Below are 27,433 nucleotides of genomic sequence, written 5' to 3' on the forward strand. Positions count from 1 at the left end.
CGGCAGAGATTCGTGAGCTAAGCTTTACACCAAATCTTCATGCTAGTCAGAAAAATATATGTTCCCTAAATAATAATAATAACCGATAGAAAAAACAATAAAAACATTAATTATCTAAGTACAATCCTTACAAACCTAGAATAAGTATAAAAAGATGCGGACTTTTTAATTTTATATTTGTGTTTTTTTTAGATTTTCATAAAAAAACAAAGAAAACACTAAACTCGCACAACAGCTAGAACAGAATGGCCCACACCCAACTCTGGCAGAGAAAGACGTCGACTATATATTCTCTATCATATCTCCCACCAACCACCTGCGAGTCCAGTAGCAGTATTCGCAGATGAGAGGGGCAGGCAAAGAAGATGCAGATGAAGGGTGATTAGATAAGTAATAAATTAAACCCCAACCCCTTTCCGATGATAATGGTCGGCTTCATGAAGTAGAAAACAGCAAATAAATAAATAGAAGATACACAGGCCCTATTGTCGTACTAGTACATGGCATATGTATGTACCTAAGTAAAGTTTCTTTTCGAATGGACTTCATATAAAAAAAAGTAAGAGATGATTGGTGAGGAGGATAGTCAAGACGCTTGGGTGAAGTTTTAATTGGAATAATTATTAAAACTAATATCCTTAATTAAATTTATGCGTGTGTTTTGACGTTTCAGCAAGGATTGTGTTGAGAAATGCTTTGGCAATAATATACAAATCTAAGCCAGAAATCACTACAGTTGTAACATCAATTACTCAAGTTAGACCTTCAACTTCCCTAACGCCTACATCTTCCCATTTTCTTTTCTGAACACATCTACTTAAGATTTTTGTGAAAGAAAATTCTATTCATAGAAGATAACTAATAATTTCCTTGACGTAAACATAATATAACAATAAAAATAAAATCACTATTACTTTTCTGGATTCATTTCAAGTAACTCAAACAGATTTGGAACAGAAGCATAATATATATTTACTGCAATGATTACAGCAAAAGAATTATCTGCACCAGTTGGACTCAATTCAATTTTTGTTGATGTGTGGTTTTTACTATAACATAACGCCGCAAGATTCAAAGGTTAAAACGAAATACACGAGTTTGGACAATAGGAATGAAATACAACAAAAGAGTTTGCATGAACACGAATAGGGCAAATGTGAATTTTGATTCTCCACAAAACTGTTTCTCTATCATTAATGTATGTTGATGGCCCTTTTAGCATATGTCGTGATAAGAAGTTGGTGACAATTATTGTACAAAAGAAGTTTTAGAATTTTTTTAAGTAGCGACGCAATGTACGTTTCAAGAACATGTCTGTCTTGTCCCGGAATTGGCTGATCTTCCTCTTCCGGAACTGAGATAAGCAAAAGGGTTCGTGGCTATTGCATGTCGTGTCGATTCCCTCTTCGTGAATTTTGTAGCTTTACTCCGAACAAAGAAATAGCATAGTGTTTCTTTCCTAGAAGAACTTATCTTGTTCAAGGGCACAAAGTTAATCACATATGCATGAAATAGATATATTTTCTTATACAGAATATTAATCGCTTTCAGTTAGATTGATAGTGGAATAACTTTATCTAAAACCAAATGTAACAGGAAAATGGTATCTTATATATACATAAACACACACACACACACACACACACACACACACACACACACACAAATGATGTAGAAAGGTCATAAGTTAGTCTCAAGAAGGTGCAAACAGATTAATGCAAGCAGTACAAATGAATGACATAGCAGCCATTTTAGGGGTATCTCTATCTAGGAAATCTTTCACATATCTTTATTGAGTAATTGTTACTTTCAGCGTTCTTCATTGGCCATTCCATTCTAGACTGGGTAATAGGTGTCGTTACTCGTATAGCTTCCATTTATCTTGGCTGTAACTATGCTCTCGTATGGGAAAACATGGAAGTACTTGATAGATGGGACGGAAGAACACTCGTATTCCAATTCCTCCCCAACAGATGCCTCCATAACAAAGATATTTTTGTTTGTTGAGTGAAATAATATACTGCTTAGGTGAAACACTGCGCGCTACATTACAATCTAATCCTCTATATGCAGTCGTTCAATTACCAGAAGGAACACCTATCCCAAATTGGATTCAAATGGAGTTGCCAGGCGAAGAATGTCCTCGGAGATGCTAACAGTTCTACATGTGGCCAGAGAACTCTGATTGATAAAGTATTTTGACGTTATTTCCCAATGTAGTCGAAACGACTTTAACGGTTGTAATGGTGCCATGTTTGAAGCGTCGGGAAAATACCATACTTCTCCCTTACTTTGTTACAAAGAGAAACTGGAAAAAGTATGTATATACAATGGCTGGTTGTTACGTGAAATATTTCCTATATAAAATATACTGATTCGGATTTACGGAATATAGATGACTTGGAGTGAAACGATAAATATTACAGCACGTAAAATTGTAAAACTTGAAAACAAGAACATGAACATCCGTATGTATTGGGGAGTTAGTGGAGGCAAGTTCGAATGCAAAGTACTTTATAAAATGTCACGTGTGGTTTCGTACTAGTCTCTAAGATAGTCTGTGAAATTAAATCATCAACAAGGATAAGATTTATATAGAATTAGAGACATAGTATTAGATGTTATTTTAAAGATAACAATTGTTTAAATAGAAGATTGATGGTGAGTTAATAATATATAATAGAGAAATAGACACAAAAACAAGAAATTCAATAAATTTCAACAATAGATCAGAAAGTGTTGTGTCTATTGATTGAAACATAGATAATAAAATATTGTTATCTAGTTACAACTGCATGAACTATTGTGTATAGTTATAATTATAAGAAATAACTGTAATACTTCCGGTATAAATCCTCTACAAGAGATATATTTACACAACTATTAGTATCTATCATCTTTCATGCTGCGGGTAAAGAAATTAGAAAATTCAAAAGAGGAGACGAAGTAGACTAATTAGTGGAATATGTGAAGTTAAATGGTCAGAAAGAGATTCGAAGCGGAAACTATAAAATGTTCAATTCAGACAATGAAATAAGCCCACATAGTGGGAGTAACTCAGGTAGATGAACTAAAAGATATTGTAGTAATGAATAAACGCCAACCACTTCATACACGACAAAAGAAGGGGAAGAATGTTATTAAAAACTAAAAGCATTTATAAATAGAAGGGAAAGATGTGTATACATAACATAATTATAATGAGGGATGCTCATGCTTTTGTAGTAGAACACGATGGTGATGTAGAGCTCCTTTGTGGCTAAGCGGTTAGCGTATGCACCTTTGGCGTGGGAGATCTGGGTTCGATTCCTGACGGAGCTCATGTGGTTCGGATTTCACGTTAATAAGTAGATCCCCTCTCAAATAGCCTCGCTGCTGGAAGGAACGTTAAACTCAAAATCAACTCAACGATGGTAACATTATAAGGAAGTACTGATCAGAAAAAAAGGAACACACAGATCAGGCATAAAGGAAGAAAGAAAAGAAGGGTTAGTAAGAATTAGCAGACAAATTTATTGATAAATTGGAAATACTTAGTTCAATAACACGATAGAAAATGATATATTTGGAAATTCCCAACAAATGGTCGAAAGTATCAAGTATTAGATTAGAAAGCCGTCAACGCGAACCCTCGGAAATGTGTTCGTTCAATTGAAGATGAGTTAGGCACATACTACGAGGGTAGGTTGATAAGTTTTCAGCCTACCCAGGTTCAAACAAAGCTAGATATAAAAGTTATATACGTTTATGAGGCTTATAATTTGTGAAGCTACTGTGCAAAATTTGGTTTGACTAAACTAATTTTAAATTTGTTTTTTTCAGGTCCAAAGTGAGGATGTCAGCTCACGTCCCAGAAATTAGTAAATTTGAACACCGTGCATTCATCAAGTACCTCTTCCTAAAGAGACTCTCACCGAAGGAGATCTACAACGACCTTGTCACGACATTGGGGAACAAGGCACCATCGTATGCAACTGTGAAAAAATGGGCAGCGAACTTCAAACGTGGGCAGTTTGGTCTGAACGATGATCCAAGGTGTGTGAGACTAATTTCAGTGACCTCTCCCGAGATGATTGACGCCATTCACCGGATGATTCTCGACAATCGCCGAATCCCGCTCAAACAAATAGAGGAAACATTGGGCATTAGTCATGAACGGGTGTGGAAAGTTATAAATGAAGACTTGGATATGAAGAAGGTCGTGGCAAAATGGATTCGGAAACTTTTGAACGCAGATCAGAAGCGTGAAAGGGTGGAGGCATATAAGGCAGTTCTGTCCCAATTTCGAGCGGATAAGGTAAGGGGCAATATTTTATCCCCTCAAACAGCTTTCGCTGCAACAAAATTCTGTCAAATAGTGTCCATTATGCACGGTCATCCTACAAGGGAATAGTAGTTTCGACCTAATCTACCAAATAGGTGACCAATTCATGTCATCGGATCTGGAAAAGTAGTGGTACCTCAGCATTATAAACTGAGGTAGTCCCGTATTACTTGGACTCACCAGGAAAGAGGCCTACTCCAGATTTCATTGACTAAGACACCTACACTGGAGAACAGGAAACCAATCCTAGTGAATATAAATCCGACATCTGAGTAAAAGTGACTAGGACTTAATCCAAAATGGTGACCTGAAATATACTATTGAGTCCGGGATGAGATAGAGTATCTTGATGTGTTTGCGGTACCTCTACACGATGGGCTTAGAATGACATAATTAGCCAAGGCTGAAATCAAGCTCTCTATGGCTTCCATACGCTCCCAGATTTTGGTTGGACTCTGCCTGGCTGTAGTCAGACCATGAGATGCGGTAGCTTGTACTTGCTCTAGCGGAAGTTGAGCTTGCCGTAACACTTGAGTGTCAATATTGCAGATTTTGGAAGTCCCTACTAGCTAGGGTAATACCCTCAATCAGTAGGTGTAACAGGTAGGCAAGAGCTTCGGTTCTGCAGCAAAATGAATGAGTCGCATTGTCCTTTTTAGTATACGTAACCACCCGTTTGGCAGGAGATCGGTGCGTACGATGGACTAAGTCCGTATTTGCTCGGTCCTACCAGAGATAATGATAGGAGGATTTATAACCCCTGCGAATCAGGCATATCCTGATTAACCATCGCCATCTCCCAGTGCTTGAGATTTAACGTGAAGAAATTCAGCTTGCACAGGAAATGGCTCGGTAACCAATGGGTAGCGATAAAGTCATAAATAGATACTCACCAAGGAACTGATCTGTGGAGGTCTAACCACAGAGGAGGAGAAATGCTTTGGCATCCCTTCAGATCTACTTTTGAATGTCACAATGAACACAAAAATAATGTGGCACAATTGACTTGAGAACTCAGTCGGTATCTGGGACGACTTGTTTCTACAATCATTAGGGTTGCTCACGAAACAGTTTTTTTTAAATAGAAACAGATACACTTTCCGAGACATCATTTTCAAGATAACTTTTCGAGATTAGACTGCCGCAACTCTTGTCTCGAAGCCAAACCTAACAATCGCACAGCAATGAGAGCTGCATGACATCAATATCCGCAGTTGGATTTTGATTTCGAAACTTCTTATAGTCGCCATCAACGCAGCGCGAAAAGAATGGAGCAAAACATGAACCACCGATAATCGGAGGAGTCAATTTCTCCTTGTTCCTAACAAGAGCCTAAATGTGTATATGACCATGGACACACAGTTTCCTAAATTTAAACATGGTATCGGGCGCAGTGCCGTTGTGGCCCAGGATTCCACGTAATTTTGTTGGTTCTATTATTTCTGTCAAAAATTACTGCCGGTAATTATGTAGACATTTTAAGCTATTGCGTGCATCCTATGAAACAGGTATCACATTAAAAAAAAAAAAAAAAAAAAAAAAAAAGTATGCAGCATTTCAAGTTGGTAATGCGTCAACACGCATAGCCAGACCTGTTAAGAGAGATTAGAAATTTTGTATTAAAACTGTTTCGTGAGAAAATTAGTAGTATGAAAATGCAGAAAAGAAGCAGCAACAGCACAGGAACCGACGGGCAAGAAAGCATGAGAGTGAACTTCAGTAGTCCCTATGGCCCGTTCAAACCTTTGATCTGAACATTATTTAACATGTACAATAAGTTTTAGAATGGTTAGACTGCTGTAGATTTCCTCCATCATCATTGCTGACCATTGCACTGAATGAAAAATGGTTCATTACTCTTTTGAAAACAATTCATATGTTTATGACTCAATTTGGTGACGAATACAAACTGTACAACGGGCTAAACGGGTCTAACGTTGTCAAATAAGTTGCATTTTCTTTAGATGTTTCCTCTATTTTAATAGCTACTATGTTAGTACTTAAAATTTGGAACCAAAACCTGTAGTTATACATATACTCAACATAAATGGTCATAATGTGTCAATATAATTTAACAGTGTATAAAACAAGGGATAGAAAATTAAAAGTACAAAATTTGACAAAGTCCAGGACTGATGCTGTTCATCTAGAACTACTGATGATAGAAAATTGTTTACCATGTGAGATTAATGTTGCAAGACATCTAAAGATTTGGTAAAGAGAACTTCTGTGCTATTCTAAACATTGCTAATCGAAACCCCCTGGTTCTTATTGTCATGAATTCTTACATGGAATAAAAGACGAACATTAAGTCTTTTGTGGATTAGAAAAATTAGCAGCAGAGACTTTAGAAATTATCAGAACTGTTTATGTGAGAATATTCTATCTCGTGTCGTGTGTTCGAATAGTACACTCAATTTCGTGATAGGCGTGAATACGTTTGTGATAATAGCTGCAGTGGACGACTGTGCTGTATTCAGGCCGTCGCGTGACCATCTGTATTCATACATTCGCGGTAAATAGTTTTGATTACCTCGTAAGTCTTTCTTGCTGATTTTCGTATCTTACAGCAGAATTAATATTCATTCTTTGTTCCTTGTAAGAATCCACGACAAAGGGGACAAGATTTATGGTGTCTTTTTGATGATCGTTTATTAGAAGGGCACAGATGGTCTCGCAGCCGTCCTTGAACTTTATTGACAAATCTTGTAATTATAATTAATGAGCGGTGGCTTACCTGAAGTCCTTATCGAAGCGTTCTATCTGGATATTCTCTGCCGTCTGACCTGCGTCTGAACTCTCGCCTGACACTCCCTGCTTTTTGGATATAACGCTCTGACCTGCCATTTCGTGTTGGTCTTGGAGAGATGATAAGAGATCTCCATCTTGTGCAAAACTTGTCGCTTGTTGAAGAACACTCTACAATGAGAAGAAACAGAAATCCATTAGGCAACAATATCATACTGTAAAATCACTTTCATTATTTACTTAAGACATAAAGTAGAACAGTGCTTAATGTGTAATGCAAAATACAGAGTAAGTACTAGAGTCTAAAAAATGCAACTTCAGCAAATTATGAATATGTTATTATGAAATTTGCTTCACAGAAACGTGAGACACAGGAAAAGCAAAAGGAATAATCAACTGTTATTGAGACAACGACTGGCGTTTGGCGTCATGTCATGCTTCATGCAACAACACTAGAGCGGAGGTAAGGCAGCGAGGGTCTCCGGTGACATCATCTGCCCCTGATCGACTACCGTCTCCTCTTTTGTATTGTGATGTGAGTCAAGTAATAAAAACTATTATTTTCAGTGTACAATATGTTTCTGATTCCGCTTGTTCCTAAGAAAGAATTAAAACTTTGTTGTCAAGTGCAATGCCATGTCTATATTCTCGTTGTGTTCTACAAAAATAAGAAAATAGTTGTACCCAACAGACAGGGCCGGCCTTAGGCAGTGCGGGGCCCGATTGGAAACATCTCCCTGCTGGTCTAGTGGTTAGCGCGTGCGCCTGTGGTGTACATAGTCTCAAGCCCGATTCCCGGTGCAAGAGCACAAAATTTAGTTTCATGATCACTCCCTTTCATTAATCATCCTTTATTACTTGAAAAAAATTCTTGGTGTCATATCTTCTTGTCGATGACTGTGGAAATGCCCTTAGGTTTGGATGAGGGTAATGTGCAGCTTCTTCTGCAGAATCGCATTTTTACATATAGCTTCAGTAATGAACTTTGTAGCACTGATAACACATATCTATAAATTTCAACTTTCAGAAATGTGCAGAGATAAAACAATGCAATCTTTACTTAATCGCACGTCCGAAATGCAATCAGTTTTTTGTACTATCCTCAGACTTTCTGCTAGGATAATGATGATGATTAACTGCTGAGAGGAGTAAAGGTATAAAATAAAAGGTGTTTATGAAGATAAATTCTAAGTTTTAATGAAAGAAATACATGTATGTCATACTAAACATTGCAAACACATCATTTACAAACTTGTGTATATCGTTATTACCTACTCATATACAGGGTATTCCAGGAAGAGCCGACTAGTGCGGGGCCCCCTTAGGCGCGGGGCCCGATTGGGAGCAATCGGTCCAATCGGCTTAAAGCCGGCCCTGCCAAAAGAGGAACGCGTGCCTTCATCGTTCGTAACTACTGGGTGACAGATTCCTTTAAACAGTATCAGTCTGTATTTTTTAAAAAAGTATACCGTTAGTAAAGTAACAGATCACACTTGTTAAAATGGAACTCTGATGACAGTAACGCACAAGCAGTTAGTGAGGACATCTTGCTGTGACTAGTGAGGATGTCTTACAGGCAACTTTCGCAAAGATCAAGGGTCATGTTCAGGTCTGCCTATAGACAGTGGTGGCGAACACTGCTAGCATCTCCTCTAGCATCGATGCTTATCACGGAGCAAGATATGTACAAGGGACGTTCAAGCTTGACCGAGACTTTTATTTCTAGAGGAAACAGATAGCACAAGAAGCACAAAACTATGTCAGCTTTTCAAAGTATTCTCCGTGCGCGCCGAGGCACCGTTACCATCGTTGTTTCAGCTCCCTAATGCTTTTGGCGTAGAAAGATCTTGGTTTTATCGTAGTCACTGGAGGACATCGTTCCGAAGTGTTTCATCTGTCCTGAATTTCTTCCTTCCGACATGGTCTTTAAGGGGTGCAAACAAATGATAATTACTGGGAGCTAAATCTGGACTATAGGGGGATGGGGCAGAACTTCACGCAGCGCATTTCGGCCAGAGTTGTTGTCACATTGGCCGTGTGAGGGCGGGCATTGTCAAAAAGAAGAATGACATTTCCAGAAAACATCCCAGGTCTTTACTTGCGAATGGACTTTCGTACAGCACCACTCAACAATGTGTAGTAATACTGGGCATTAATTGTGCTCCATTTGTCCAGAAAATCCACATGGATAACACACTTGGGAGCGAATGTGTCCATGCGCTTAATTTGTCACCAGTTCCCGTTCCTCGCGAAACTATTCACACCATTCGTACACTCTTGTCCGTGACATCGTTTGTTCACAATACTGTGCTTGCAATCTTTTGAAAATCTTAGCTGGTTTAACTTTCTCTTTCACAAGAAATTTGATTACACACCTCTGCTCCACAGACACAGACACACTGCTTGCCGCCATGTTCGCTGCAACTGCTGCACTGGCGCCAAATACGTCATGCCGGGTGCTAGTTACTCGAGAAGGAATACATTACGACACCCGCAAGTTTCATCATGATCCGGCTATTCATCGATTATTTACGTACGAAAATCCCGGTCAACCTTAAACGACTCTTGTAATGAAAAAATTGAGAAATCGCATTCTCTTTGGTCTAGAACGGAAAAATCACCTTGTGTAGTCAGTAGCTAGGTGTGCTAAAAATATAATAATAAATTAAATTCTAGATATTCATTCAAAATGAACACAAATGCAAATTAACGTGTTTGAAAACTGATAATTGTTGAATCATTTTATTGATATTTATAACAACATCTCCACAGTATTTTTCCATCACTGTCAATGGTAATAATTGTTGACAACATGTGTGGCTGTTGGTAAAATTCAATTCTCCTTGGTGGTTACATTCTAATTTAGCTCTATAATAGAAATTTAAAAAAAATGTATTTGTAAACCACGTTTGTGGTAAATTAATATAAACTTATATCTGATAAATTATGAAATTTTCACATACTGTATTAGGTACGCTTGTACATTAAATTAATCGCAAAATCACAAGGGAAATAATGTTACTCACTCGAAAGCTATTCGCTGAAAAGATTTTAGAAATTACACACGTACAAGAAGAAAGTGCCTTTTAAAAAATCTTTTTCAAAATTAATTTCTTCCTATGAATAGATTTTCAAAAATACGAAATGTTCAATTCCAATAATTCTATAATTAGTTGAACTTTATCCCATTTATTGAATTAACGATACATAGGAGAAAGTAATTAGTACAGTACCGGAATACGAGATATGTATACCTCGTATTATCTGATTACATGCACATAAGAAGAAAAGTAAACAGGGATTACATCTGATTTTGGAAGACATGGAAAGAAATAAATCTTTCATGTTGTTTTACGATGAAACATAATACCTACATTTCTTTCCCCACCTCATTCTCGTGTACTTTCCTCGAAAAGATAAACTGTGTATGGTCAGTGGTCAGATATCGGCCCGCGGGTCACATCCAGCTTGCGAATATGTTTCATCCGGCTCTGAGAATTAAACAATGTGTGATTTGTACTCCATGGATAACACAGGAAGAATGCACTTAGCCATCGTAATGTACACCTGAATCGAGAATTGACTGAAATGTGAACATATAGTATTTTCTTAATCTGATGGTTAGCAGGACCATTTTGCGAGGTAAAGACAAAGTATTGGGCCGATTTTTAGAAAAAAAAATACAATTTCATGGTGTCACTTATAAGCTCTCAAAATTTAGGCCCTAAGTTGCCTAGACACATGAAACAATAAACATGATATACAGAATAGAACAAATGTTCAGAAAATGTGTAGCTTGCAAAACATTGCTTCTGAGCGCGCGGAAGAAGGGATAAGAGTGGAAAATGGCCTCCGGGTAAGATTCTTACTTCATCTGCAGTACATTTTAAATTGATCATCATTAATATAAATAAATACGAATACAATAAAAAGATACCGAGAACATTTATATATAGATACCGTATCTATCTTGTTATTTCTGAGACTTCGACATTATTATTTTTTAAAATGTAACAACCTCGACTACACATCGTATGTTTCATGGGCTGCGGGTCGCAGGAGGTTTATATATCTTTTTTTTTTTTTTATTGCCAGTGATGTATGACATAAAAGATTTACGGGGTAGATAGGTTTGCGAAACACTTCTTCGTCTTGTTGTACAGATCGATGAACACCTCGCTTACGAGCTTCAGATGTTGGAAAGTATTACAACTGGAAAACAATTGGGCATATCGATTCCCAGAGCTAAACGGATTGAACTCTTAGTGGCATTTACTCTCAAGATTTAGCTTTGAAAAGTAAGAAATTTAAAACGAACGTTTCTTCTTTTGTCACCATAACACATGGAATACCGTTCTTCGTATCTTCTTGCGAGAGCATTTAAATTTTATAAGAATTGTAAAATTAGAAAATAGAATAAAATAGTATTTTGAAATAATTGAATCAAGAGTTAAAGTATGTTCTGCAAATAGTACAGCTATAAAACTTTAGTAAACTCAATCTTATAGAGAGCAAGAAATATTGTTACGCTTAATCTTATACAGAGCGTGAATTATTGTTAAACTCTCCCAGAATTTAAAACCTTCAAGCTGACGTTATTGGGAAATCCAGAAAATATACACTTCTGAAAACGTACACTGTGCGAAGGCTGAACGTGTGTATGTAAGACGGAACTTCGAACCTTCAACCCGAGATTCTAAACTATCTCAATTCTTAAGGTTGTAATATTTGAGGGAGAACCAAATTTCGATGAAATCACGTTATTTCCTCTACTTTATTTATTTAATATGATGTAATTTGTCTTGAGAGATAGGCAATACATCTTCATGTTCTCTAAGAATTTCATTAATTGATGATGATGAAAGATTAATCGTGGATATTTTAAAAATTTTCTTTATTTGTTAAGGGTTTGTATTGACATTTCCGATTTGTTGTAAGGCCTTTAGTAAAAAATTACAAAACATGCTACGTTAAGTATTTACTTCTCATTTTTTTTAATTATACTTAAATCATCATACGACAGCTTAATATAACTTGAATATGCAATTGTATCTGCTCTTTGTGTTGAAAGACAGTTCCTAGGTTACGTTGGAGTCGTTATGATAGCTTAAGCGATAATTCACCGGCATCTCATTACGGATACCTTCTACCAGACTATGAATATGTAGGAAATATACTAGGGTGGAGTGAAAAAGAGGCGAATTTTTCGAAATTCGATTTTGGATAGGGCAGAAGTTGCATCATATCGTGGTACTTTACCATGGAAAATTTCAAGTCTCTAAAATAATTTTTAGCCGGGGTGCAATGGGCCTTAAGTTTGAAAGATTTTGTAAATAAGTGAAAAGAGGCCATTTTTTAAAATCTAAATTCGAATCTGGATATGGGGCAAAAGTTACATCATATCGTAATACGTCACCATAGGAAATTTCAATTCTCCATTTTTTTTTTTTAATTTTTTAGTTTGGGCGCAATGGGCCTTAAGTTTCTTATATTTTGTAAACGAATACATGTTTATTGAGTATTTGTGTAATTATTAGGCAGCTCTTCGCTTGAAGTAAACTGTAATTTGAGGGTTTTAAGATTCGTTGTGTCTCCAGATGGATTTCTAAAGCTATGTTACAGGCTACATCAACAAAGAATTCACCACTAAGAGGTGGCTGCCATCGAGTTCAATCCCATCCACCCACCAACATTAGCTTGAATGTTTCATAAGTTTCATTCACGTCTTGGTGCAAAATATGGCGACTTTGTCTCAAAAGTAGGAATGTATTTTCTCGGGTGAATTTTCTAACGAATAAAGACATCTCTCTCTCGTGCCTTACATACTGAAAGAAGCTTCACTAATTATTTTCACTAATCTTTCCACTGCTTGCGTATGACATAGGAACTCAGGGATATCAACACTTATATTTTCTGAAGAGCAAATTTCTGGCAATTTGTCATCTGTCACATAAGTCAGTATTGGTGGTTCTATTATGTTACACTTATTACAGTTTATCATTTCTATGTAATTAATAGCCTTGAAGTTTAATACTAGCACTTCGAAGAAACGAATTTCAGAATGTTTACACTTTTTATGGATTGGAGTATTTTATCGACAACAAGGATTCGTTTAGCTGATCTGTCTCACCAAAATGAGAGTATTCGCATATTATGCATTTCTGGGAATTGCTTTATTGACAGAAGTCGTGTATGGTTCTTGCAAACATCGCGAAAGTCTTATGGTCAAGAACAAATGTTTAGCTCTGTATATATAAGCAAAGGTATCTAAGCAATTGTAAACCAGCGAGCATGCGCAAGTTTTCAAAGTTTCTTATCTGCTAGGCTTTCATCACAATCTCCTCTTATGACAGATTGACATCTTTCATACAAGTATCTTTGATCATAACTGAGATCACACACATCTAGGAATGTAGGAAGTTTTGAAGAAATCTCTTCGAAGCCGCACACTGGATTTGTTTCACAATTCACAAATGATCTACCAATAGGATTAGAGAAAGAGTACGGACCAATAGTTACACCATCGGTTTCTTTAGTAAATGACGAAGTTGTAGTTCAGTGACATGCGATAAGCATATGCACCATTGCAAGGGCCTCCCTAGATGGTTTTCGAGCACTCTAATCACTCCTCGTTTTGACCCAACATTAGTATTAGTGCCGCTAGCTACTACATCTGAGAGGTCCACATAATTTCTTGTAATTCGCCGCAGATGGAACTAGTAATATTCTTTGTTGATGCTGATCCGGTCAAAGAGGCATAGTCGAGAAATTTGTTAGTCAGTTCTTCAAGGATACAATAATATTCTTCCATTTTCATATCTCTGTGACTTCCGGACATCACGAGTTTGGTTTATATTCCATCAAAATAGATGGTACGAGGTTTCACTTTATTAACAGTCTCTTTAGTTCTCAAAATTTTACGATTTTTCGCAAGCTCTCTTTGTATTTTACTTACTGTCGATTATGTTTTACGGTTGCTCTGGACTCACAATATTAAAATCTTCCAAAACTGTAGTAGCAGTTGCTGCTTTTTTTTTTTTTTTTAAGTCACGCCGGTTTCTTCCTCCACTTTTGCTAATTTTGGAAGGAATTTTCTCATTTGTGCATCAAATCTGTGAGAGCTTTCTTGTCTTCTTCAAAGGATACTTCCAACTAAAATCAGGATCTCCTCTAGCTTCAGCGTGTTCTTTATTGCCTTCCTTTTTTGTTTCCGAAAATGATGAAGAATCTGAAGATTCGATAATTTAACTGCTACTGAGTTGGTTGAAAGCTTCACCGCAAGATCGCTTTTTGGCTTTCCTTTTTACTCTTTTCTTCAATTTCTTTATTCAAGTAACATCAATAATACCGATTATCATTTTTTACTCACCACCCAGTGACGCAACTAGGCTAATTTTCGCCCGGGGCAAGAACTCGTCTTAACGCTTCGTGACCAACCAATCCAAAACACTTCCCAACTACACTGAATTGGCATCACACAGTAATTCTCCTATTCCATTTTTCTTCAAGTAGTAAAGCTTGGTTTCAAAATTGCAGTACATAATTTAATTTTAGTACAAGATAAAACACCAAGCTAATTAGTATTTGATTGCCAAATAATCTGAGATTAGCATGCTTGAGATATTCTTATAGTCTTATCATAATAACTGAAATTCACAACGCTTTTGGAATTATATCGGGATGTGTGCATGTGTAGAATGAATCAACAGTCTGTTGCTTTAGAATAGAATATTTAATTGTGACAAACAGTCAAGCTGTTGTCTCAAGTATTATACTCGGACATTTTGCAAGTCTCTCAAATCGAGAAGTTAAATGAAAATACAAAAAGCTGAAGCTAAAATTTAACTTTGCGGGCTGTTTTGGCTGCAAAGAATTTTACAATATCCTCAAAAGATAGCTTTGAATGTAACTTATGCTCTACTGATATGATCCTAAGGTTAGTGAATCGTCGGTGTCGTGTTAAATTTCTGAGTTATCTTTTAAAAATGATTTTTAGTTTGCTGAAACTACCTACCTTGCCTTATAGCGAAAATAAACATTTGCCCAGTTTTGCGCCCCCCTATTCAGTGCCCGTTTGTCCCCCTTTGTTACGTCACTGTTACCACCACCAAACTACTATACTAGTGACATTACTGCCAACAAGTTCATTATAGGATATCAGAAGAAGGATGGTATTAAATAGCAAAAAGCTTTATGCCAAATACTGTAGTTGATCACTTTTCGTCTTATTATTCCCAAAATTCAAGGTCATTGCGGTCCGGCTAAAAATAATTTTAGAAAATTAAAAATTCTTGTTGTTATCTACTAATACAGGATGCATCTTTTCCCTTCTATTCATAGTACAAATTACAATCTACTTTCAGCTAAAATTTGCGAAATAGTTACAGTACATAGTAAATGGAAACTGATTCAAATTTAAGGTCCCTTGCGCCCCGGCTAAACATTATTTTAGAGAATTGAAATTTTCTATGATAAAGTACTACGATATGATGCAACCCCCCCAATATAAAATTCGAATTTCGAAAAAAAAAATTCGCTTCACCCTAATGTATACTCGATTTCATAGCGACTTTATGACCATATTTCATACTCTTATGCAAGTGCATATTTTCTCAGCACAGTTGAACTATTTTGTAATGCTACATATTCAAACTCTTATAAAATAGAGGTTAGAAAATAAAAAAAAAGGTAATAGATTTTGATTTTAGCATCTGAAATAGCCCTGCTTATGTTAGTGCAAACGCGACAAAACCTCCATTATTTGCTAAAGGAAAATCCTTGGGCTCCGTTACCTTTCGAGTCGTAGAACGCCCTTGAACCTTTCAATAAGGGTGACTTTCCATAATCTACGGATGAGCTGATAAAAATACCAGAAAAGAGACAGATATGTCGCGCGTGTCGTTCTATGAAAAGAACAGATCAGATATAGGTGAATTGTTCTGCACAGTGAGAGAACATGACAATGTAGTGAGTGGAGTACCAGATGATATACTACGTCATGGGATTTTGAAGAGAAATTGTATGGGAAGAGAGAGAGAGAGAGAGAGAGAGAGAGAGAGAGAGAGAGAGAGAGAGAGAAGAGCATCACTACTGGTTGAATAAAGAAAACCCTACTACTGTATTATTTTTCTCTATTTTTGTCTTGCTTATTTTTGTTCATGGTTGAGACGACAAAGAATGGTGGTCGAACTAAAGGTAGGTGGTAAGTATATAGATCCCACGTTTCCTGAGGGTATCTCGTTTCCTCTTTGTTCATCGAGTCAAAGGGTGCGTTGATGGAACTTGATGATGTCTCGTTTCTTCCTCCTCACCTATGACTTTTCTTACTTTGCAGCATATACTACTTATTGTGGATTATTTTGTCGATTTTTCTTTCTTTCTTTCTTTGTTTTGTTTAGTTTTCAGTGACGCAGAAAAGATAAGTTTAGTATGTGCTTTCAACACCGAGTGATTATGCTTTTCCGCTAATTAAAAGTGTATGATATTAAAACATATACTCGGTATAAAAACAAAAGAATAGATGTAGTAGTAATAATAATACGGATAAATTAAAAAGAAAATATTCTAATGGTTGCCTCCGGGCTTTTTCGCAGAAATTTGATAAGGAGAGTATTTTTTTATTAGCGTTAGGAATCAACTATTAATACTAGTACCAGGTTATCTAGGAAGAAATTCTTCCTCGGACACGCTCACATCCAGAATATTCGTAAAAACAGTGTCTTTTTAAAGATAATCTCTGCAAAGTCTTTATACTCTTTCTCCATCCCTACTCGAAGAAATCAACAGCCTTGGTGGGGGGCGCGGTTCTTGCTTCTCAATAAAGATTTAAAGAAAGAAAAAAGGTGGCTCAGTGGTAGAGCGTTCACCTTCGGTGATTGGGGTCCCTGGTTCAATCCCAGCTCGCGCCGTGTGGACTTCGTGGTGGACAAACACCGTGTTCGTGCGTTTTCTGGGTGTTCTCCCGTTTCCTCCCACTTTCTTTATTCCACCATTTCATTCATTTCTCATCTTCACCGTCTCCTTTAGCCTAACACCGGCATAACCGTGGAACGTAAAACTTAAAGATTTCATTTCATTTCATTTTACAACCATGGTGCATGGGATTCCGGACTCGATTCCTGGATGGAGAGAATTGATTTCTGGACGAATTATACGGTTCAGATTTCACTTTAAACTGTAGGTCCACGACTCATGTAGCCTAAGCGCTGAAAAGGGAGGCAATAATCCAATACAAATACTTTAAGAAAGAAATACTCCACTATTCCCCCCCTTAGGGATGCAATTGTGTGACGCTAATACAAACTGGGAGAGCTGAAATGCTGGGATATTTGACATGTCTACTTCACCACGTTTTCCTCATTGGAATGGAAAGTTACTTGTTTTCAAGGGAGGTTACTTAAACCGTTCTGTACTTCCGCAAGCATCGAATGGTTGCTCGTTTAACAAATACCCCCAAATAAGTAAGAGAAAACCCATATCACAAGTAGAGTAACGGCATACGCCCATTAACGCGGTTAACCCAAGTCCATATACAAGTTGTACCTACTAGTAGAGGGTACTAACTTACGAGTCAACTGGTATCTCCTGTGTTGGTGCTGCAGCTTAAGGAAAGCTCACATCTAAGGATTCAACATGGCACCGAATCCCACAGTATGACCACAACCCGACAGGAAGCAGCGCATTTCTGGGATCCTCTGGAATTCTATAGGGGGTTTGCAATCTCGCCTGTCTACCTCAAGTTACATTCAAACTTGCATGGTGAAGTACCACGTACACTACCGGACTCAAGAGCACGAACCTTTCTTCCCTTCGGCAGAGGCAGCTGTTTCCTGCCTACCTCAATTTTACGTTTGTATTTTGCCTCTCTCTACTTGCTATTCTATCCCTTACCTAAAATTCAGGGAAATCAAAGAAAATTTCCAGTTTCCTATACGGTGCTCTATCTAGAATACAAAATTAAATGCCGGTGACATTGTGCTCTAATCCTATTCTCTTCAAGACGGAATAGTGTGGGGACTGATCTTATATGAGGTTTCTGCATCCACCAATTGGAGTTCACGTTAACAATAGGTTCCATCCTTCATGTACTCGGTATTGCATGAGGACGTACAACACAAAAACTCAACTCAGAAACAACGAAATACATCAATGAATAATAATGAATGAAATGAACGAAATAATAGTATGAATGAAACCCCTGAGGTAAAGCACTGGAATGAGATCTGTTACAATATATAGCAACGAAGCCTCGCGGACGTTGATTGTACGTACTTTTACGTAACATCGACATTGAAATACGGTGGCTCTACACGGGGTGCCACAGTTACTGGTAACTGCAAAGACGTAAGTCTTGCTCATATTTACTCAATACCCGGTTCATTAGAACATTTATATCCTGTAACTGTCAAAACAGATGGTTATTTGCAGCATGAAAACACAAAGTTTATTAGCGTTAGAAACAGCGAACGGTTTCCAATGCCAAGACCTTGCATTTTCATCTTTGCCAATGGCTTGATGCAAAATTCGTATCACAGTTTATATATCTTGAGTGTGTGTTTAGTTACGTCTTCGCCCATCTCGTATATAAAGGACACGCAATTAACTTCTGCGAAAATAAACAACGCGTATGTAATACGTGTGCAAGGTCTTCTAGAGACTTCTACTGCCGTAAATCATACGTTGCTTTGATATTTGTTTTACCTTGTTTGAACAAGTGTTCATTTCAGGAGGCGAGCGAAGATTTAAATAAACTGATTCATCGTCTCAATGAAACATTTAATTTCCTTTCAATTGTGTTTATATTTTATTTCTATAAAAATGTACCATCAATTTCTCAATTGATCAGTCATTGTATTGCCTTATTCACATGAGATTTATTTTTTGCTTTTACCCTGACATTATTTATAAATAAAGAATTACGAGTCTACTACCTAGTTGAAGTTCTTACAAGGGACGTATGCAAACCGTGACAGCTAGATATATATGAAAATTGGTACCCTGACTAATTGTGGATCGCTAATCATTGTGGTGATAATCGCTCGGTGCGGAAATGCCTTGTTTTCCCGCTACGTATAATATATATACCACGCAGTGACCGGGTCAGCCTGTGCCGAGTTATACCTCAAAAACGCCGGAAAAAGACAGAAAATGAAAAATGTGTGCAGGTAACCTGATACCTATGGGAGAGGGACACATGGCCAAGAACGGCAGTAGTGTTACACAAGCAGCGCTGCCACTAGGGATGCGCACGAGTCGAGTCGAGTCGAGATTTAAGCCTGTCTCGACTCGACTCGAGAAAATGTTGTCTCGACTCGTGTCTCGACTCGAAAATATGTTGCTGTCTCGACCCGTGTCTCGACTCGACAGTCTCTGTCTCGACTCGACTCGAATTCGAGTCGAGACGTCTCGAAATTCGAGTCGAGACAAAATATACGAGTTAAAATATACACACACATCACCCAGACCATTATGACTACCTACCTAATTGTTAGTATGTCCACCTTTTGGCACGAATAACAACGGCAACGCGTCTTGGCATGGTCGCAATGTTCCTCGTTGGGTCGCTGGAGAGAGTTGGCACAACGTATGCACACACAGGTCATCTAATTCCCGTAAATTCCGGGGAGGGGGTGATGCGCCCTCAGGTCACGTTCAATCACATCCCAGAAGTGATCGATTGGGTTCAGATCCGGAGAGTTCGGGGGACAGCACATCACTTGGAACTCGCTCCTGTGTTCCTCGAACCACTCCACCACACTCCTGGCCTTGTGACATGGTGCATTATCTTGTCGAAAAATGCCACTACCGATGAGAAACATGGCCGTCATGAAGGGATTTACGTAGTCTGCAAGCAGCTTGTGACGCCTCGGCCGTCATGGTGCCTTGCTCGAGCTCCAATAGACACATGGATGCTCACCTGAATGTTCCCCTGATAATAATTAAGCCGCAGCCAATTTGTCTCCGCCCCCGAGTACAGATGTCAAGTAGCTGTTCCCTTGGAACACAACGGATTCGTACCCTCACATCGTCATGATGAAGATGATATCGGGATTCATCAGATAATGCAACGCTCTGCCATTGTGCCAAGCTCTAGTGACGATGGTAACGTATTCATTTCAGTTGTAGTTGCCGATATCGTGGTGTTAACATTCGCCATCGTTAGGAGTGTTCGGTGCACTGTGTGTTCAGACTAGTGTTGTGAAGGTCTGTGAAAAAAACAGAAATTTTGGGTAAAAAAACAGTTTTTTTACGGTTTTCCCGAGCTGGGGAAAAACGGAAAATTTGGGTATTATCAGAATCATCATTTTTGTTAATCACAGAATCATTTTAGTTAATATGTTAAATCAAACATATTTCATAGAGATATCTTTATTGTTCTATGTAAAATTCCGGAAATTTTGAAACCATTGGAAAAAAAAAATCATTTGTTCGGAAATATTGGCAAAAACAGGAAAATATAGTTTAAAAACTATTTGTTGGCCTGATGCTAGTAATCTTACTTGCTGTAACATGTCTGCAACATATACAGTGGGAAGTCGAAAATTCGAACTAATTGGGACCACAGGTAGTTCGGATTTTCAAATTGTTCGGATTTTCGAAAATGACCAAGAAAATGCCATTTAGGCTTACATATATACTGTACGGTATGTTCTCCTATCGATACAGTGGTTATTCAGTACATACAGTAATTACAATACCGTACGTAAGGCTACTTACATTTAATGTTTCTGAAGAACCTGCTTGTACTCTAAATAACACTGTTCTTGTAAGTCACACTTAAAACTTATCGGCCTAAGAAAAAAATAAAAATAAAAATACATGACGAACAATTACATATAAATGAACTTTTGTAAAAACACTGACTTCACATAACGTCGATGGACACGCTATTGTTTGTTTCTCGCTAGCGTAAAGCATAAAGTAAAAAGCTTCTAGGGACCGCGTTCGGATTTTTGACGTTAGGATTATCGACGTCCTACTATATATGCAATGTATTTCGCTAACGGAAAAATACTTAAAGCAACAGGTTTTAATTCTACTTTACACACATATACCGCACAAGTGAGTAAATTTGAGCAGCGAGAAATATATTAAGTGAAACTTCCGTTATTATTACAGACTAGCAGAATATCCGTTCTTCGCATGGGGAGAATACGTTTCATTTTGGACGCAAAGGGCACCAAAACTGTCACCAATGAAGTTGTGGAGCCCCAAAACTATGAATTTGACATTAATACCGATAATTTTCAATTATCTTTCCATGTCACCATCTCCCTTAGAGTACTAATGGGGCTGAATTTGTGGATTTAAACGGCATCTTCTGTTCATCTATATATATATATATATATATATATATATATATATATATATATATATATATATACGGAGGCAGGTCCGAGGGGCTATCGCCCCCCTCTCCTCACACTCAAGTATACACTGCATAAAATGGGCTTCAATCCTGCTTTACACTGGATATAACTGCAAACTATGGTTTAGCCTCTCCCTTGATCATATCCTGGACCCACCACTATACTGTATATAATGCATATACTGTAATATAATGCATAATGTATATACTGTATCAAAAAAATTAGGGGTTCAGCTGAAACATCACACAAGACCTTAAGATAGTGTATGAATAAGCTTGTGTTTGACTCATATATATCATACAAGAAGGAATGCTTTAAGATACACTAGAAAAATGGGGCACATACTGGTGTTGGGGCACGGAAAACCTTGTTCACATGGCTCATGACACAAGACGGTTATGTGTGTACCTCTCGAACTGCTCACAAACAGGCAAGTCAACAACACTGATTGTTCCTTAATATGTCATATGATCACTTCGAATAGCCAACAGAGCCTCGCACCTGCGTGGCATGGATTCAATCAGATTATCGATGAGTTCTTGGGGAATGTTGTGCCACTCATCCAGAAGAGCGACTTCCAGCTCTGGAATGGTTAATGGATTTACTGGCCTAGCGGCAATCCGTCTGCCATGCATATCCCAGACATGCTCAATTGGAATGAGATCCGGAGAGCATGCTGGCCACTTCATCCGAGCGATACCCTCAGCATCCAGCATCTCATCCACTAACCGAGCTCTGTGAGGACAAGTATTGTCATCTATGAAAAGGAACGAATCACCAATGGTACCAGCATAAGGAAGAACAAGAGTTTTCATGATCTTATCCCTATATCTGAGAGCCGTCAAAGAGCCATTTCGGATGATGTGGAGTTCAGTACGCTCATCAATGCTGATTTCTGCCTACACCATCAGTCCACCACCATGATACTGGGATCTTTCTCGCACAAACATGGGATTGTGTCGTGTTCCACAATCTCTCCAGATGAAAACACGTCGATTATCAGGCTCCATACTGAATCGAGACTCGTCAGAGAACAAAACATTGCCCCATTCATTGCGTCCCAACCCACGATGTTCCTCTGCCTACGCTCTTCGATCAACACGGTATCGTGCAGTTAATGGGACACACACCATAGGCCTACGTGCGTAGAGACCACCTTCTCGAAGGCGATTGCGGACCGTTTGAGTGGATATTGTGCGTCCTGTTGTTGTTCGGAAGGCTTGCGGGAGCAGAGTTGTATTCTGATGCCGGTTTCGACGGGCTGTTAACAAGAGATAACGATCGTCTCTGGTTGCTAGTGGACGGCTCTGTCCTTGTCTTCTTCGAACACTTCAAGTTGTTTGAAATCGATTCCACAATCGGGAAATCACACTTTGTGCCACTCCTATGGCATGTGACACCTCCCGCTGTAACTGACCAGCTTCCAACCTGCCGACAGCTCGCCATGCCAACGATTCTGGCAAATCACGTTGTTGCGCAATTTCACTACGTAGATTTGTGACGCACTAAACACAATGAGAACAAAGGTATTCTGGAGTTGGAATGTGTTGGCAGCGCCACACTACAAAATGATATCTGTTAGCGCCACGTCACTGATCACGTGCACAAATGTTTCAAACGGTTCGTTTGCACGTTGGGCCTTCAGCATTTTAATCTGAACTGGACAAGATACAGTGTTCTCATATTATTCGTAAGAAGTTTTACATGTGTTTTCATCTGATTCCCTAATTTTTTTGATCAATATATATATATATATTAGATAAATATACCCATTCTTCGCATGGAAGTCAAGGCCTGTGGAAGTATTACCCTCATTTCCGCGACCACCATTGTTCTCAGCGATCACGAAAACTATGGATTTGACATTAATATTGGTCATTTTGTATTACTTTTACATGTTTCGGTATACCCGCCCCCGCTTACTCCCGGCCCGCATACAATGGTAGCTGAATTTGCAAGTGATCACTAATGAAAGTGTCACCATTCATCTCAGCGACCGCGAAAACTATGGATTTGACACTAATATCGGTCATTTTGGATTACTTTTACTTGTCTCGGTTTCCCCCCTCCCCGCTGACTCCCGGCCCACATGCGATTGTAGCTGAATTTGCAAATCATCGCTAATGGAAGTGTCACTATTGATCTCAGAGAACGCGAAAAGTATGGATTCGACACTAATGTCGGTCATTGTGGATTACTTTTATATGTCTCGATATCTCAACTCCCCCTTCCCATTGATCCCCGACCCGGTGCCGCATAGCATGAATTTGGAAGTTAATGCGATCGGAGTTTCACCATTGATTTTCGCGACCGCGAAAACTATGAATTCAACACTAATATCTGTTATTTTCTACTACTTTTACATGTCCCGGTAAACAACCCCTGAGACCCCCCTGGTTCGAATTTTGACAAAATCGTTTAACTCTGGTCTGTAGCCTGGACCAAGGTATTCGTGACTAAAATTTGGTAACTCTCGGTCAATTTGTCTGGTTCCCAAGCCGGTTCCGGTAAACGCCTCCCCATGAGACTCCCCTGGTTCGAAATTTGAAAACAACTTTTCGTCTTGATCTCGGGCCTAGGCCAAGGTACCCCTGACCAAAATTTGGTAACTCTCGGTCCACTCGTCTGATCCCCAGGCCGCATACAGACAGACAAACACACAAACAAACTGTTAATTTTATTTATATTAGACTAGATAGATTCTTGGAAATTATACCAGATTTTCATATTATCTTTTCGAACTAATTTTAAAGACCCGCTCCTACTTATCTTTATATGTATACAGTATATCTATATTTATATCTATATATGTATATAACAAACGCAGGAATTACCCCATAAATAACGCTCCTGGAGGACCCCTTTCTCAAAGAAATTGCTGGGGAAACACTTGTACAAACTTCAGTTTTCGTACCGGATGATTACCGAGACCTGGTGAAAAAAAAAATCCTTTTGCGTTCGAATTAAAAAAAAAAAAAAAAAGTAGTTCTCCTCAGGTTAGTATTCACTGATAATATTTTTATAAAATTTAAATTTGATGGGTAAATCAGTGGACTTTGAATACATCCACATCGTATCCACTGAGTTGCGAAATTGTGTACCTCCAGACATGGACGGCCGAAGAAAATTTTCTAGGGGAACATCTTCAATGTTTGCTATATTAGTCTGGCATTTAATGTGCATGGTTTGTTATATTACGTATACATTTTCGTGAGCCAGGGAGGTTCATTCTTATCAAACACGGAGATTATGAAGGAGCAGATCTACTGTACAAAATATAATAAAAACATCTCTTTCGGATTTCTATCATCCCGCAGTCCAACCCCGAGACGGAAACATAAGAGATGGCTTTTTGTTTTTAAACAAGATAACGTGTCTAGCGAATGCTTTACATTGTGAAGATTATATTAGTGAAAATTAAACGAATATAATTTTACAACTTAATATACATATTACTAAATGCTTAGCTCCCCGTTGCTATGTTGTTAGCGATGCGCCTTTCTCGAACGAGGTTTGATTCATGGTAGGAGCTCATGTGTTTCAAATCCGACATTAAACTGTACGTTCACGTCTTGTAGAGCTTTGCTCCTAAAAACGACGCTAAACTATAATCTAATTTAATATTATTAAATATTAAAAAATAATGACTTATCAATGTGACGTCAATTTGGCAGTCATCAAATCCATTTTATACTTTCACTTAATCCAGTGGATATTAATATAACAATTACGAGACATACGCGCAATTACGAGACTCAGAAACAAGCACATACACACGTACACATACACAAATATGAACACTTCAAATCTATTTACATGTGTTGGACTGCACTGCATCAAGCATCTTCTCATGTATCTGCATTTTCTGATTCATCCACAGATTTGTTATTTGTACACATCAACCATTTTAGCATTTTCGGAAAGGTTCAGGGTTCGTTCTTCATTTAAAGAGTCGGTTCTCTGAATTGGAAACAGAATGAGGGGAGGGAGGGGGAATTTATGAATGGGGGGGAATTTATACTTTATGAATGGATAACATTTTAAGAAATATATACAAAACATGCCGCTTCCGACGCAGCACTAAAGCATTTCTTTTAGCGGTGTACTACTAGTGGTACCCTGATGATAATACCCTCTCCCCTCTCAAGTTGTAAAGTGAGAAGGGACAGAAACATCCCAGACACTCAGGGTTCAGTTGACAATAATAAAACTATGGGTAAGTAAACATCTTGTGCAGAGTCACGTTTTGCTTATTTTTGAACATTTCTGTGAAATCAACAATACAACAGCGGAAATACTAACTGGTTTTATTACTCCAACCATCGCTTCAACAAGGGATAATTCCCAACGGTCAGTGTTCTCTTTCTCTTTTTCTGTCCTCGTTCTTATTCTCCACATCTTTAATGAAGTAGGGGGAGCCCAACCCCTCGACATTCGGACGTCTTTTCCTCTTGGTTTCGCCACTTGTTGAAGACAATCACCACAGCACTCCTCGAAAAACCTGACAAGTCCTGCAGTTTCCGAAATTCTCGTGCCGAATGTTTCTGAGCGAGTACTTTTTTCAAAATAATATTAAAAATTATAGAAAGATTTTCGAGACATTCGAGTCGAGTCGAGATTTTTTACCAGCTGTCTCGACTCGACTCGAAAATTCGAGTCGAGAAATACGTTTGTCTCGACTCGTCTCGAATTTTTTCAAAGAGTGTCTCGACTCGAATCTCGACTCGAATTCGAGTCGAGTCGAGTCGAGATTCGAGACATGTCTCGACTCGAGCGCATCCCTAGCTGCCACCCCAACACAAACTTATAGTTTTTCAAATAGAACGTATACCATGTTATGGCATTAAAACAATTGGCATAAACCGTGAAAGAAAATAAGTAAACGGTGGGTTACCAGTGTTTTCAAATAAGGAAGATACGATGCGAAGATAAATTGAGAAATTATGGGCCCGTACAGAGAAACGAACAAATGTGCAATAAGAAGACTGCAGAAGGAACAAATGTACAGTAGGGAGTAAATCACAATATCAAGTGACTAACGGTTTTGATACTTCATATCAAGTGTGCGCCTAGGGCGAGAAATGTACGTATTTTGCCATACTATCTATGTTTTATTCTGTTATGCGTATTGGTGTAGGGCTATTATGTTAAAATATATTGCGCCTGTATATTATTGTTAACCTGAATGCAATGTGTTTAGTTTTCATCGTTGTCCCACAGGTTAATGTTTCCTATACTCTTGACTGACACCTATCACAGGTCATTAATCTCTGCGTATCGATTCTGACGTATTTTCTTTATCCTTTGCTACCTTTCGTGCCACAGATTTTCTGTAATCTTTTCAGGCGCTGCGCCGTCGTTTCTATGATTTGATAGGCATGCAGGATTTTATGCAACGCTGCAACTGTAAGACAGTTCGTTTTATAGCTTCCGGAAACGGCTCGAAATATTGTTTCTCACAAATGCCATTGAAGTTGCTGCACTACAAGAAGACTTCCTGTTCACATTTCCGCTTTATGTCACATGAGACTACTTTCTACGGCTACTCTAACATGTACCTTTTTTTCAGTGGATCTTGTATCAAACCTGTCAGTCACTGGATGTTGTACATGCTGTGGTTTACTCCCTACTGTACATTTGTTCCTTCTGTATTCTTGTTGTTGTACATTTGATCTTTTCTCTACGGACCCTATAATTTCTCAACTTTACAGCCGCGTATCTCCCTTATTTGACAACACTAATAACCCACCGTTTGCTTATTTTCTTTCACGTTTAATACCATAAAATGGTATACGTTCTATTTGAAAAACTATAAGTTTGTGTTGGGGTGGCAGCACTGCTTGTGTGACACTACTTCTGTGTTCTTGGCTAAGTGTCCCCCTCCCATAGGAAACAGGTTACCTGCACACATTTTTCATTTTCTGCTTTTTCCGGCGTTTTTAGGGTATAACTCGGCACAGGCTGGCCCGGTCACTGCGTGGTATATGTAGGT

At 38.3% G+C, this 27,433-nt stretch overlaps 1 protein-coding gene across 2 annotated transcripts in view; it reads right to left on the reverse strand.

Moving 5' to 3' along the window:
- The window catches only part of LOC145693919 (cGMP-dependent protein kinase, isozyme 1-like), a 912,022-nt gene that overhangs the window by 131,076 nt on the left and 753,513 nt on the right, over window positions 1-27,433 (reverse strand). For both annotated transcript variants that reach the window (XM_081770087.1, XM_081770079.1), the window contains exon 4: window positions 7,062-7,243. In XM_081770087.1, the coding sequence (XP_081626213.1) occupies window positions 7,062-7,243 (182 nt within the window). The remainder of the gene's footprint in view (window positions 1-7,061; window positions 7,244-27,433) is intronic.

The sequence above is a fragment of the Thermobia domestica genome, chromosome 1 (assembly GCF_964235325.1).
Source record: "Thermobia domestica chromosome 1, izTheDome1.hap1.1, whole genome shotgun sequence".
NCBI lineage: Eukaryota > Metazoa > Arthropoda > Insecta > Zygentoma > Lepismatidae > Thermobia > Thermobia domestica.